Below are 14910 nucleotides of genomic sequence, written 5' to 3' on the forward strand. Positions count from 1 at the left end.
TACATTTTTCAGATCAAAAATACTGCAAACACGGTTCATTTCACCAGGACTGTACAACTGCTGGTTCTTGTCATGATCATGACAAATTGTTTCAGTGTCTGTAGCTTTAGATGCCACTAAGCTTCTTCAGGAAAGACACTCCTGACACTCCTCATCTATTTTGACCAAATGTCAAAATGGATGAGTGTGTCAGACCAGGACTTTCTATTGCTTCAAACTTTCTCTCTGATCCAGCGTTTCATAGAAGAAATGGTCAGATTCACAGCACTATCATTGTTTAGAGTTTGTTAGGTAACATTACAGTAGTTCAGCAGTGCAAAGCTGTCTATTGAAAACAGCTCTGAAGTAACTACTGGTTAATAAGGAGTCTCAGTGAGCTGCAACTCAGTCTGTATTTGTTCTGTTCTTGAATACGAACAAAAAAAATGTGTAAATGTTTCAAAAACAGCCTTATTGGGAATTTGGCTGTATTAAAATGCAGCACATATGAGCACAGAAAGCAGGAGAGAAGTAAACAGATGTAAACAGTGACTGAGTTCAAGTTGCACTTAAGCATAACAGGTGACGTGAAAACCCACCCAATTTTGTATATTGCTTTCATACAGGTCTTCAAGTTTCCACTGTTTCCGAATATCCCTCAGCTTTACACATTCTGACATGTGGGCATATTCTCAAAGCTAATTGTAATGTTAGCCACATTAGCTGCACAGAATTGTAGCACTTAGGAATTTCATATTGGTGTGATGACATTACCGTCAGCAATAAAAGTAATTCACTGGATCTTTGGTTTCTCAGGTGCTGGGGGTGCATTAAGACTCTTGTGTTCACTCTTGTAGCCAACAACAGAACATTTTGTGTGTTTTTCTTCTGATTTAGAGTTAGCACAAGTAGCTCTAAATAAATAAACGTGGTGAACTGAGAGGCAGCTTCTCATTCTGAATAATTTTAATTGCAAACAGCAGGCAGTGAGAGGGCACGAGTATGCAAAGTTTGACTTTGACGACTATTGGTTCTGCAGTTGGTTGGTACGTACAATGAAACTTACAGTGATTTCTAAAGCTAGGAGGATATCTAGTTGTAGGGCGGTTTGAGTAATGACAGAAGCAAACGCCTGAATATCTGAACAGCTTTTACTTTACACCTCAAAGTTAACAACAGCCAAAAAACAACAAAAATGTATCATTACCACATGAGACCTTTAAGTAAAAAGTACAGAATTATTATTATTAGCAATATATATTTAAAGTTTTGCTTCAGAAATTTGAATCATTTTCCCCAGAATACTCTAATCTATAGTATTTTGTGACATATTGGGCAACTGTGTGGAGGAAAGCCAGAGGAAAGAAATGGAATTGAGGGAGGGAAGGCATGTAGGTGAAGATTTACCTTGGATACAAAGCACTCGGCAATGGCGACAGGGTCTGCGTTGCACTTCTCAAGATGATGAAGAAGGTCCCTGAAACAAACACAGAGTTCACAGTCTTTAACACACGTTGACCAACTTAATCATCTTCCCTCGACACATAGATGTAAATGACTCTCCTGTGATTCATTGTTCCAAACAATTGCGCCGAATTTCAGCAGTAAGAGTCAGACTGGGTACAGAAATTGGGTCTAGGGTCACTTGATGCTGAACAAATAAGAAACTTCCATGTATTCAAACAGCCAGCTCCCGTGTGTAATTGTGTATGTAAGTGCAAACTGTGGAAAACAGAAATGCCGCCGCTGAAGTTATTGTTTCGTGGCCAAAGCATGAGGTCATGGCGACCGCTTTAAACTGCTTTTATGCTTCCTTTTTACTGGCTAGCTTGTCTGTGCGCGGCAGCTGAGAAATGAATAGGTGGGAGAGAATGTTTGTGTCTCCAGACCACCATGGCTGATGCTCAACTGGCCATTTTAGTCTGGACACAGAAGTCACACCCACAAACACACAGTTTGGAGCGAAGCCGAGGGAGACAAAAATGCAGACGGAGACTGATTATATACACTCACAAACAACACACACACACCTGACTGCCGCAACAACGCCCTTCCCAGAAGTCAACAGGTGGCTCAGCCCAGTTTTTTGTTGCACATTGTTTGTGAAGCCTGAGAGAGACGAGAGTCTGCCGGTGTATTTTTATGCAAGAGGTTATTATTTAAAACGCTCTGCAGTAAGTCCAACTTGGTTCTCGTGTCGTTCATGGTCCAAACCAAGTAAACGGCTCATAGACAGTTTAGATTGTTTCTTGGACTTATTGTATTCTGCACAGTTTTACAGCTTGTGGAACTGTTAAGGTTGTGTGGGATTTACAGACTTCTTCCACTCCCTATAATGTTCAGTTTGTGCTGATAACATCACAGAGAGGTCATTCTAGACTTAATGCCAAGTTAGCGGTGGTGTTGCAGCAGAATGTATTTTATTGACACAAAATGAATTTACACATTTCTGACTATATTAACAAAAAATAAACAATGTGAGCTTCGTCTCTACATAATTAATGCAGAGCTGTTGAGTAGGACTGCAATCTAACAACATAATACAGGTATCCTTGTGAAAATGTGTCAAACTAGGCCAGTATTTGGGGAATTATAAGTCACAATCAACAATATCTTATTGTGCGATATATTTTGAAACACAATTTATTGAAATTACCACAAGTGCCTGAAATAAATGCAATAACACTTTGCTTTAAAATAATCTTTATTTGGGCAAAATTTGGCAAGTTCATCATTCAGTAGAGTAAGATCACTGGAGGTATGATAACAAATAGCATCCATTTAAATGAGACTGGGTTTGAATTAAAATTTCGAGGCCTAATAGTTGAATATTCCAGGTGTTAAGCTAATAAAGCCTGTCTGTTATTATAGTTCTTTGCTACACCAGGGTACCAAAAATACAAGAATCAACCAAAAGAGGAAATTTAAGTGTCTTTATTTTACGTATAGTTGGTTAACATTTGTATTTTTGTGATTCTCGACTCCAGTTTTTTTGAGGGGCAAATAGTTAGAATTACTACAATAGTAAAATCACACTTTTACTTTAATGTATGACTAATTATAATCTAATGACATAGTCACAGGACACATTTTTTGCATTGGCCACTTTTATCTTTATACCAAACTATATTTTCTGATGATACTTACATATTTTTACTTAAATTATCAGTTTCAGTGCAAGATTTTTACATTGCGCTGGACTATGTAAATTAATAGAGTTACTATGTATTTAAGTAGTGATGTTGTACAGCCACTGACCATGGTGTCTTTTCTGGTTTCTTGAATATCTGGGGGATTAGTTCAGCAGCTTTACTGTAATACAGTAATGGTGGAGTCTAAGCTCATTCAAATTTTGGAACCGGTTCTTGATGAGGAGTCAAGTTTTAAGTGCCATAAGAGGTCTCATCTGACTGGTTACAGGTAAGTTAAGTCTCATCGCAGCCAAAGTCAGACTTGAGTTCATGTCTGTGTTCAAAGCGTCTCGCTCTGTGTCCATGTTGTACCTGTTAAAGTGGTAGATGTCCTGGATGTTGCCGAACAGTGAACCTTTATCCTCAGAGCTCAAGGCCAGTCGAGAGTTGTTGCTGATACACTCCAAGTAGTCCTGCAGAGAGAAAGAGAGACCAAAGTTATTTAGAAGGACTTACAGAGGGCTGACATCTTGATTGGCACCAGTCTCAGGCGAACCTATGACCAACTTTACCCTTGTAGCTTTTAAATTCCCTCGGACAGCTAGTTCTACTTGTGCTGCTTTGGCCGGAGAGTAAAGAGTCATGTTGAAAATGTCCAAACATAGTCAAGCTTTGGGAGCAGTCTTTATGTTAATGAGTGCATGTTTTTATGTAAGAGTTAGAGCAACAAAGCAAGCATGATTTCTATTTTGATAATTCTGGAAGATTTTTCAGATCAGGCTTTGAAAAGAAAGAAAAAGTCAGGAAGTGACAAGTTACTCAGAGAATCACAGTGGTAAACCCACAATCTTCCACCTACAACCTGACCTGTTAAGCAAATATTTCTCTAATCCAAGGCTTAATAGAAGCTGAACTTTTAATATCATCCTTGGCTATCCCCCAGCACCAAAGAACATGTAGAGACAAGCTTTTTAATTAAGTTACTTTTAGTGATTTCTCCATAAACTGACAACTTGATGAGTCACAATATTAAAGCATCATCACCCAACGGCAAGTCCAGCTAGATCAAATCTCCAGGAGGCTTCAGGTAGATCAGGCTCCAACCTCATCCAGCTGCTATCCAGCTGTAAATGCACACTGTCTTCCCCCAAAAACTCACACCTCTGGTTGCACAGTTTCAGGTCTCAGTTCAGAACAGTGTGTGAGATAAAATAAAATTCAAAATAAACTTTGAAAACCTGTTTAAATCCACTTATTCAACTGAAAGCATTATTCCTGCGTTATTGTTTGGGGTAAACAGCTCGCTAGGGGCATCAAGCAGGTCATGAAGTTTATCGTAAGTTAGATTTTTGCTGAGAAACACAGGCTTCACCTTGAAAAACAGGAAGACTTAACTGTGTGGAACTTATCAGTGTCCCCATCACTGATGTTAGTGATGAGAGCTGATATGACTTTATCCTTCTTTCTGCAGAGACACGGACAGATTGACAACTTTGTGTTATCTTTAAGCTAGTAAAACCATAAAATCATTACCATACTGTACAAAACACACACAGGAAAGGCCACAGTATCTATCTCTCTGCTTCATTATAAAGTGTCTCCTACTTGTCTGTCTCACTCTCACATGACTTCAGATGACTCTGATAGTATCTGTTCCTGCAGGCAATGAAAACCTGCCAACCTGAGTCAAATCCAAACCACAGTTACAAAAAAACAACACAGAACGCATACACAACACAAATGATTCCACCCATCCGTGTCCAAAGCTTAAGCCGTTAGCAGGTATCTGATAGGGGCAACGGTTTTTAAACCCAGTAAAGTCGTAACAGCCCTGAGAAAAGTACTAGGTTGCCCTCACATGCACCAGAACTGATCATTTCAGCGCATAAAACCAGATTCCATTTAGTGTGTTTGCTTAATGTCCTGTCTTCTGTTTCTGTTACAGTTTTATGCTTTTAGCCATTATTATTGCAATTGTTATAATAACCGAGCAGTCCACTTCACTCTTTGATCAGGCAAAGGGAGGGAAATGCAAAGAGAAACAGACAAAAGCTCCTTTCAGACATGAAGTTTCCGTTAATCTGAGGCCATCTGAACATGTTGGCTTACATTTCTGAATGAGCACCCTGCTCACTTTTCCGTAAAAGTCACGAAGGCAATCTTACAAGGTCAGAACTCAGGGGTTAGGGTGCCATTTCTGCATCACTTTTCAACACAGTACAAGGCTGAACTTTGTTGCGTTTATAGATTGGCAGGCCAAGCGACTTTGTACCTCCAGTCATTTGCAGGAGTCTTTCTTCCGAGTTTATTAAATACCTGCAGTATCTCCAAAGAAGATTGTGCACATTTACACAAGTAGAACAACAACAGTATCTTCATTGCTTACATGAAATTCTGAAATATCCCCAACATGGAGACAGGATTGGTCAGGATAGTGGCCCAGTCTTATCAGTCACAGTTTATCAGCTACATTTGTTAAGCAGCAGATTTGGATTTAGTCTTGTGTTTGTTAATACATTACTTTACATCCTGTGCTACTTGATGTAATGTCCAAGCTTGCATATGTAACAAATATCAGGCTCTGTTTTTTGTCTAAATGAAGTGATTTCAGTGTGACTCTCAGAACACCATCACTTTAACACACTGATGAAGCCACAGTGTTACAAATCCTATGTCTGAAAAGGGCTAAAATGATTTGGAACGGTGTGTTTCAAACATGGAGTGAACTGGACGTAAAGAGTTTCAGAGCTTTAAGCCAACATTTGGGCTCAAGGATTTAAATGACAGAATGGAAATCCTGCTTAGTGGCTAGTGGTCATGTCGGGGGGTCACCTCAGGGGGTCATGTTTAGATTCTGTTGACTATCGGCAGTAATGCGTGAGGTGATGCTTTATTAGCCACGAGGTCAAAGATCTGACCTGGCATGACCAGTTCACTCATCGCACTCAGCCGAAGCCTGACTAAGCCCAACAATGGGCAGCCTTCAGATCAGCACACACACCTGAAGCTTCTCTCTCCGCACAGCATCAGACAACATGTACAAACTTGATACTTTCTTGTGTTAACCATTAACGTCTTCAAGCACACACACTCCTTTCCTACACGCCCTCAATCCGGCTCGCAGCAGGAAGCTTTTCCTCCTGACAATGCTGAGCGCAAACAATCAAATCTCTATACTAGAGAATTTCTGCACGGTCAAGTGATGTTTCCAGATTATTTCCAAACTCCCGACTCACTTCAAATGGACTGGCCATGCGTTCCAGCTCTGAGAGCGGAAGGAGGAGACGGGGAAGCGAGATCAGAGCTTTCTCTTTGACATTGTTTATGAAAGACGGATTGGGCTCATTACACACACTGATCGAGCCAAGGAGGGGCGGCCATGCAGAACCAACAAACACCAAACAGTGTTCACGCACGGAAAAGTACGGTGGCCCCGAGAGCTCAGCGTACTGAAAACACAGGCAAATTGACAAAAGAGAAGCAAACTAAGAGAGCATCTTCACCAATTTAACAGCACATGTGCAGCATTTAGGAAGAAAACACTCTGCAAAGAAATGAGAAAACACCCCAACACGGCTGCTGACAGATGAAACACAGGTGAGCCCAGGGGAGTCTGGGTAAATATTTGTACTGAGGCTGTCACACCCTCTTCCACTCACTGCAAGCAGCATCGGGTAAAGGGATTATTGAAACAGGGCAGCTCACACAGGACGGTGCTGATAATAGATGGCTTGATGCTGTAGTTTTCTCTCCACTACGGCCAACTTGTCATGTTCAAAGCCGTATTCATCCAGATACAATCAGTGCAATCCATCCTTGATGCACTCACTGGAACTGTCATCAAAAGGGTGAGGAAAGGCTAAATGCACATGTCTGCTCCAAAGTGCTGGTGAAGAATTAGCTGTCTTGCCATATAAGTGTCCCAGGGCTGGGTGGTCTGATCCACTAATGGCAATAGGTGGTCTGCAGAAGCAGTAGAAGGGTTATTAAGTGCAGCTCCTGAGCTCTGTTCAGTGTTTTCCTAACCTACTTTGGACATTGTTATCTCAAACCTAAATCCCTCTTCCTACTTTGCTCTCTCTATCCTGCTTCCTCACCTCTGTGCAATGATGGAAGGAGGCAACCAAGGAGGAGGGGGAGGGAGGGACATCGATCAGGGGTGACAAGCCAAAACCTCCTAACAAAGACCTTTCCCTCCTGCTCATCACATCTGCTGGGAATATGAGTTTACTGCAGCCATTTTCCATATGAATGTTTTGAAAAATAACAGACAGAAATACACACGTGTTGGCACATGAACCGATAGTTCAAAGTGGGGGAGGGAACTCTGGTAAGAAGGAAGGTGTGGCAAAAAGTGGACAAAGCTTCAGGACATGCAAATGCACAAGTCTCCACGCAAACGTCTTTGTCATTTTACACCACTGTCAATTTAAATGAAACTGCAGGAAGCAGACGTACAACACACGGCACATGCATCTCGTGCATTTTTAGCACATTAAATTTCATAGAGAGCCAAAAAGAGATGAATAGGGCAACAAAGAGGAGGGGGAAAGAAAGGAAAGCAACCGTTGACACAAACCACTACACCCACTCTTTAACAAAGCCACCAAAGCCATGACTGGAGGCAATGTGTGTCCTCGCAGTTCAAAGTCAACCTTGCAAAAAACAGTGCGTTTGCTTGAGTGTGTGTGCACGCAGCACAAAGGCACCGGTGTCGTGTATCTCAGCCAAACTCCGCCTGCAAGCACAGGTGACTTTATTGTGTGAATGGTTCCCAGCAGACAACGTCACATGTGAGAAAACCACACCTGACCTAAAGGTTGTGCGTTATCTGCTGATATAAAGCCTCTTGAAAAGATCAAGGCCAGGCGGTTGCTGGACTGACACACATTTAATGATGTTCCGAGTCAGCTGGGAAACATTTTACACATGAGCATTTGATTTAAATGTTCCTGAGCTGCATGTTTCTGATCTGTAGATCCAGGGTTCATCAACTTCACTAGTATTTATTGCTCTCTTGTTTGTTATTTCACTGCATCTTTTATCTCCTCCCTGACCCCGACCAGTCGAGGAAGATAGTTGCCCTGACCGAGAATGGTTCTGCAAAAGGTTTCTTAAAGAGTGAGTTTTCTCTTCCTACTGTTGTCAGGAGTATGCTCACAGGGAATCATCAGATTTCTCTTTGGAATATAATACTATAAGGTGTTGACGTTAGGTTGACTTGTGCTGTGAATTTGTGCTATATAGATATCACTGAATTGAAATGCTGTTTAGTCTGTGAAAGATAAGACATCAGAGAGGTTTAAAGTTCCATATGCACCTACTTCAGTCACAACCTCAATTTATTGGTCTAAAACACTGACTCCTAACCTGGGGGTGATGGGATTTTTGATAGAAAATCAATTATTTTTGAAGTATACAGAAAAATTTGGTATCTTTGTGCTTCTAAAAATCATTCAAAAACAGAAAAACAACCAAAGCGAACCATGTGGTCATATACAACTGGTAATGCATACAGACAATCTCAACATTAACTCTAGTTTGAAATGCAGTTCTTAAGTGCTGGTACTTTACTTGAATAATTACTTCCCTACTATTTCAGAGGGAATTACAGTATTAGTTTTTTTTAATTTTTTTAGTGGTTAACATTGAGAAGAATGGATAATTAGCACAACATTGCCACATTTTTGTCAGTCCTTCAGTCTTTTTTGTGCACCAGCTGCTGAAATATCAGAGTTTTGGTACAGATGTTTTAAGAGTACACAAGAAAAAACATCTCTTTCTTGTCAAAAACAAATGGGGCTAAGGTTATCCAATGTCTCACAAAAACAGTCAAGAAAAGCCAACAATCATCTCAGGAATCTTCAGATTTATCCTGTGGCCCTCAGACTGGAAACACTGGACTAAACCAGCTGCATATAACGTAGCTAAAACTGGCTCCACCTTTAGCGGCTATAACAGTAAAATGGTCCTCAAACACTGATGCATAATCGACGAGTGTCATCTGTAATAACATCTGCAGAACGAGTACTTTAACATTTGATACTACAGGTGTATTTTCCTGCTTATACTTCTGTAATGAGGATTATGTATCTTGACACATTCTTCTTTTACACACACGTCCTGTATGAAAACTGAGACGATCACACAGTTGTAGCTGCAGAAGAGTAAATCTCTTCAAGACCTCTCGCTGTATTTGATGCTCTGCCAAAAGTGCTAATATATGTCTGAGGTTCTGCCCACATGTAGGATCCTTCAGCTCCTAATTTCCTCCACATGCTGTGTTCAGTCACAACATTACATTATTATGGATTCTTCTTCTTACCTCTACAATGCTGCGCAGGTCCTGAACGTAGGTTCTCTCTGTGTCCAGTATTTCCTGCACCACTCGGTCCACATACGTTATGGGTCCCTGCACCTGACTGGTCCGATCTCCCCCCTCTGGGCTCAGCTCTGGTTCTGAATGCTCAGTCGCAGTCTGTCTCCCTTTCCCACTCCCCGTGTCCATCCCTCCATCATTCCTGTCGTCTTCCTCTCCACACCCCAGCTGCCTGGCGGGGACCAGCTCCAACCGGATCGCCCCAGAGTCCCTGTTGGAGGTGACGGGGTTACAGTGAGGGGCGGCGACCAGAGTGGAGCGGCTCCCCAGCGAGCAGTGACTGTCCCGGGAGGAGGCCGAGGAGGAGGTGGAGCTGTAGCTGATGGGCCTCTCGGCACTGTCCGGTGATGAGTCCATGCTGAGGGCGGAGCAGTAGCGCGAGGAAGCGTGGCGGAAGGCCGGGTTGCGGAGGCAGCGGGCTGAGATGTCAACGGAGCTCAGGACCGAGCCAGAGTCCGGGACTTCAGGAAGAGGAGGCAGCACATCAGGCAGGTAGCTGTAATCGTCTAGAGAGAGTTAAAAAAGGAAAAAAAAAAAATCATTAATCCATTTCATTTCAAGGTCAGAAGTCTAGTTGCTGGTTTTAAGGGCCACAATTGTATTAGACAAACACAGTAATTTCCTCATTTATTACTATGAAGCCTCTGGTTTGGAAGGCTGCTGAGGGCTCCATGGAGTCTAGCAAAAACATGGCTCAAGTTCTGCTGCAGTGGTTGTCAGTGGTTTTGCCAGAACGATGCGGCTAATAGTGGAATGGCATATAGAAATTACCCTGTAATACTGGGCTCCATTGCTGTTTACTTTGGAAGCACTGAGATGACAGAGAGAAATCCCTTCCAGAGTCGTACAATCTTGGCACATGCGACATAAACTGCTGCATTCTGTCATTATGGCTAATACAGTTTAAAAATGGACTTCCTCGTTTGTGCTTCATCTTCTGGTTTAACAAATCTGTAGCAACATGCAAGCTGTGTGTTGTCATGCTTTTTAACTGTTATTGTTGATTGGCTGCTTCCCAAACAAATGCTCTGTCTGTTTCATTTTTAAATATATGGTTGTCAAATCAGCTTCTCTATACAAGTCAACACAACTCCTGTGATAATTTCTAAATAAGAGGTGGAATACAGGACACACATTACGGATGTCTATCACAGTGATGTCGCAACTTGTTGTTTTTTTTCGCTATCAAACTTTGGAAGAACCCTCTAAAAATCTAGGGTTTCTTTGGACTTGAAGAACATGACCTTCTTTCCCATTTTTGTATTTCTTCATGATGTGAAACGAAATGCATGAAATTTAGCCCAAAGTGTAGAATTATAGTGCCCACGAGCCCACAGTTATTCTCTGAGAACTTCAAAGTCTTTACAATGCAACACCGTCTAATTCTTAAATGCTTTATTTTGAAAAGTAAATCAAAAGTTGCACCAGGAAAACATAAAAAAAGAAGAGAAAAGACCTCATCTTAGAAATATCCAAGTAAATCAGTAGTAGTGCGGTAGCAGAATTACTACAAGCTAAGTATATAAGTTAGGATGTTCTCTAATCTGTACCTGCTTAACAAGTTTCATGCAATGTATTCAATCCAATTTGCTCATCCTACTTACAAACCTCTCACACTAATGTCAAACTGATTTACTGATGCAGAAAAGTCACACACAGCCGTTACAATTCAAATTAAATTCACACATCAGACACTCACTGACCCCCAGCTTCACTCTCTCAAACTGGCTGCTAAAAAGCCTCCCTGTGTGTAATTTCTAACACTTATACAATACCACGTTCATGTTCTTACAGTCTCTGTCTGTTCAGCATCGCAATTCTTGACATTCCTGCTGACCACAGTCTGACTGACCTCCCGACATAAGAGGACCACTGACTCTCACAGATCTGTCCTTAACTCTCCACAAAGCAACGGCAGCAAACCCTACACCTTGTGAGAAAAAAAGGCACAACTCCAAGAAGCAAAAACTTGAATTTATTCATGTAAATGATGAATCTGTGTTGTGCATGTGTGGATATTTTGCAGAGATTCAGTTCAACGACAAAATTAAGAGTGTAACGCTGAGAGCACCGCACACGGGTTATGAATGAAAGCCCTATGTCCACAGAGGACAGGTTGTGTGTTTGTGCACCTACAGGAGTCTGCTTGGCGTCCAACCGATGCCAAACTGGCTCACCCTTTTGCATATGTGGAGAGACTTGTGAAGCTACGATTACCAGCCTCAGAGGCCCCACAGTCAGGTCAGCTGAAGTAAAACCACACATGCAGCGTATCAGACAGAAGCCTTCCAAGTTTCCCTCGACATTTTCCAAAGTCTTGCCACACAGAGCGGCTTTGATTGGAGAGCAAACAGCGATGAAGCACCGGACGGACAACATGAGAGAGCCTCATACCAGCCCAGTGGGAGTTTGACACCAGCCTTTATCATCAAAGCCAGAAACACCAGTGAACCGGCAGCTGCCATGTTGTGGCAACACTGATATCCAGCGCTCCTGTAGGACGGCGTGGCTTTCTCGCTGCCAGCAGCAGCAGCCAGCTCAGCCTAAACCTGTCTCACTTCAAAGCTCCACAGATCACAGGTTCAGGTTCAAAAACATGAAACGTGAAGCTGAGAACAAGCTCAAAGAATCCAGGTACATACCCGCTCGCTCACCTTTCAAATAGGCACCTTGGAGGTATTTTTGCTACCGTGAGAGCGCTTTAGTGGCCGTCTCTGAGGAGGAGATAACAGGTTGAATTTTGGCAACGGCAACAACACCGATACCAGGTTAAGAAACTGAACCTGCATGTTGCTCCTCTGGGTCACAGCTCAGATTTTGGGCCACCTGGGGCACAAACAAATGATTCAAATATCTACACAATTATTTGCACCATCCTCGTGTCGGTGGAATGAGTTGAATCTGAAGGTTATTAAGCAGGAAGATATAAGTAGAAGCGAACAGTTAGCTTGGCTTCTCAAAGGTAACAAATATAAATCACCACCACTAAAGTTCAAAAATTAAAGAGCTAGTTTATAATTTTTGGAAATACTTATTAACTTTGTTATCATAAGTTAAATAAAAAGTTCAGGTCATTGTGTTGAGTTCAATGCAAGTCCTAGAAGATGTTTACTTGTCATAAAGACCTAGAGACAAGGATAAAGCTAGCCTTGCTAAAAATACGCAAACCATGGGGCGACCGATACCCCAGCAGTCATCGTGGATGTCACACGGGTACAAATGTCCTTAGCAGTGAGTCCTTGGTTCAATTCCTGACTGTGCAAACTACATGCCATTTTATTGTCCGTCACATCACCACAGATTAAAAAAAGGGGCAAAAATGTCTCAAAAAGATAATCTTTCAAACCAGATACCTGCAAGACTCACTAGTTAACACCTTGTACCTTGTTTGATTATTTTGTATTCAAATAAAAATGAAAAAATCTGGTGTTTTCTGGGGAGTTAAGCCCACGTTTCTGCACAAAGCAACAATAACTAAATATCTTTTCTCCGTCTATGGTCGTCTAATTAGCCTCTCAACGTATGAAAAAGCAACAGATAGTTTTAGTCATTTTGTGTGACTTTGTTGTTTTGTGTGTTATTTGTCTGGAACTCCATGGTAATGTGTCAAAGCCCACAGAACAAAAAAAAAAAAGCTATATTAGCCAGTCACAGACTTTTAAAAATGTCAGCTGAAACAAAATGCGGGAAGGTCTCAATCAGGAAACGTCACCGCCTAAAGTCTTTTACTTTTGAGAAGTACTATCACTGAGCAGGAGGCTTTTAAGAGGTAATATAATTGCTCTGGAATTTAATTCAGTCCCTGTTCCTTGCTTTCTTTCTTTTCATTTAATTCTCATCAAGAAAATACATGTATTGGCCAAAATACCAAACTGTTCCCGAAAGTCCAGTATTTAATTTAATTTAATTTAAAAAGGATCCCCATTAGCTGATGCCAATGGCACCAGCTAGTCTTCCTGGGGTCCTAAAAAACAACCTTACATGAAAAGATCATGCGTCTAGATCACATCTATCAAAATACACATTTGATGTACATCATGTTTACGGTGACAAGTAGACGTTAGACCAATCATTCAGACAACAGGAACAAACAGAACAAGAAACAACACAGAAATAGGACATTATACTTGTCAAACTAGATTACTGCTCAGCTGCCAAGTAGTGCATTCTAAGATGGTATTTGAATGAGGCCTTGCTGTTAGATTGTCGTATGTGGAGGGGGCAGCTATTCCAAAGTTTGATGGCACGATAAATAACTGCCTTTTTCAAAGCATTGGATTTTGGACATGGTAATGTAATTTGACCATCACCTGCTAATCTAGTGGAATGACTATGAATTTGAATACATCTGATAATTTGATTATGTAAAAACTCAGGTTTGGTGGAATAAACAGTATTGCCAAAGAATATGACTGTACTTAAAGACAGCCTTCTAGATCTCCTCTGGCCTCTAGTAGCATCCGGGAAAATAACATCTGGATCTTTTGCCAGATTTTCTTCAGCAGCTGTCTGCTATTTGTTGATGTTCTTGCAGCACACAGTCAGGTTATCAAAGTGTCTCACATTACATACAGTCATCTCATCCATTCTTAATGTAAAAATAGTATTCAGAGGAGCTTTAAATCCCCAAACCACCTACAATACAGTGATAGCTGCCAGCCCTCTGGTTCATCTGTCTTTATTGAGTTATGTTTTTCAGAAGAACATTCACTCTAACTCCCTGTTGGACTACTTCTCACAAGGAGCCTCGACTGTTTTGAAACCCAGAGTCTGATGTGCTGAATCACAGCTTTCTCTACTTTTAATTTTGCTTCGCTGCGCTGCCAAGAAAAGCAGGAAGGAAATGGAGCGTCCAAAAACTGAAGTGGCATGAAACTGTATTTTCCTCAGACAAGTTTGGGGCCGATTCACCGAGCGTCTATGTCCGTCCAAATGTTTGCACCACCGGGCCTGACCCACTTTTTAACAATTAAGGATCAGAGATGAGAAAGAATCCGCTGGGCAAAAACAATACGCACAGAAACCAACAGCCTTGGCTTTTCGATAAGCAACACACACCGCTTTCAAGTTACACAATGCACAATGAGTTGAGTTATATTACACATTAATAGGTAACTGACTATTCTCTTTGACAAATCTATGATCCATCCTTCCTTATCGCAGCAGGTAATGTATGTTAATCTATTGTGTGTGTGCGTGTTATACACAAAATGCATTAGGTTTATCGCTGCCAAGATAACACTAACCAAGCTAATAACTTAATGGTCCTCGCACCAGCTTGTGCGGCGAGATACGAATGTGCACACACGTGCAGCCCACACACACACAAACATCCAAGCAGAGCAAACACAGAGGAGCCCTGCTTGCAGTGAAACCCAAACATCACAGAGAGATTGCCCCATCTTGTGTTTGCCCAACCCC

The 14910-nt window shown here is 41.5% G+C and overlaps 1 protein-coding gene across 2 annotated transcripts in view; it reads right to left on the reverse strand.

Annotated features, from left to right (window-relative positions):
- The window catches only part of LOC110964091 (pleckstrin homology domain-containing family G member 1), a 49440-nt gene that overhangs the window by 17070 nt on the left and 17460 nt on the right, over positions 1–14910 (reverse strand). For both annotated transcript variants that reach the window (XM_022212702.2, XM_051960748.1), the window contains exons 2-4: positions 9436–9995; positions 3483–3583; positions 1387–1456 (exon numbers count right to left, since the gene is read on the reverse strand). In XM_022212702.2, coding sequence (XP_022068394.2) covers positions 1387–1456; positions 3483–3583; positions 9436–9846 — 582 coding nt within the window. In that variant the 5' untranslated portion in view covers positions 9847–9995. The remainder of the gene's footprint in view (positions 1–1386; positions 1457–3482; positions 3584–9435; positions 9996–14910) is intronic.

Source organism: Acanthochromis polyacanthus, chromosome 16 (genome assembly GCF_021347895.1).
Source record: "Acanthochromis polyacanthus isolate Apoly-LR-REF ecotype Palm Island chromosome 16, KAUST_Apoly_ChrSc, whole genome shotgun sequence".
In the NCBI taxonomy this organism is placed as follows: Eukaryota; Metazoa; Chordata; class Actinopteri; family Pomacentridae; genus Acanthochromis; species Acanthochromis polyacanthus.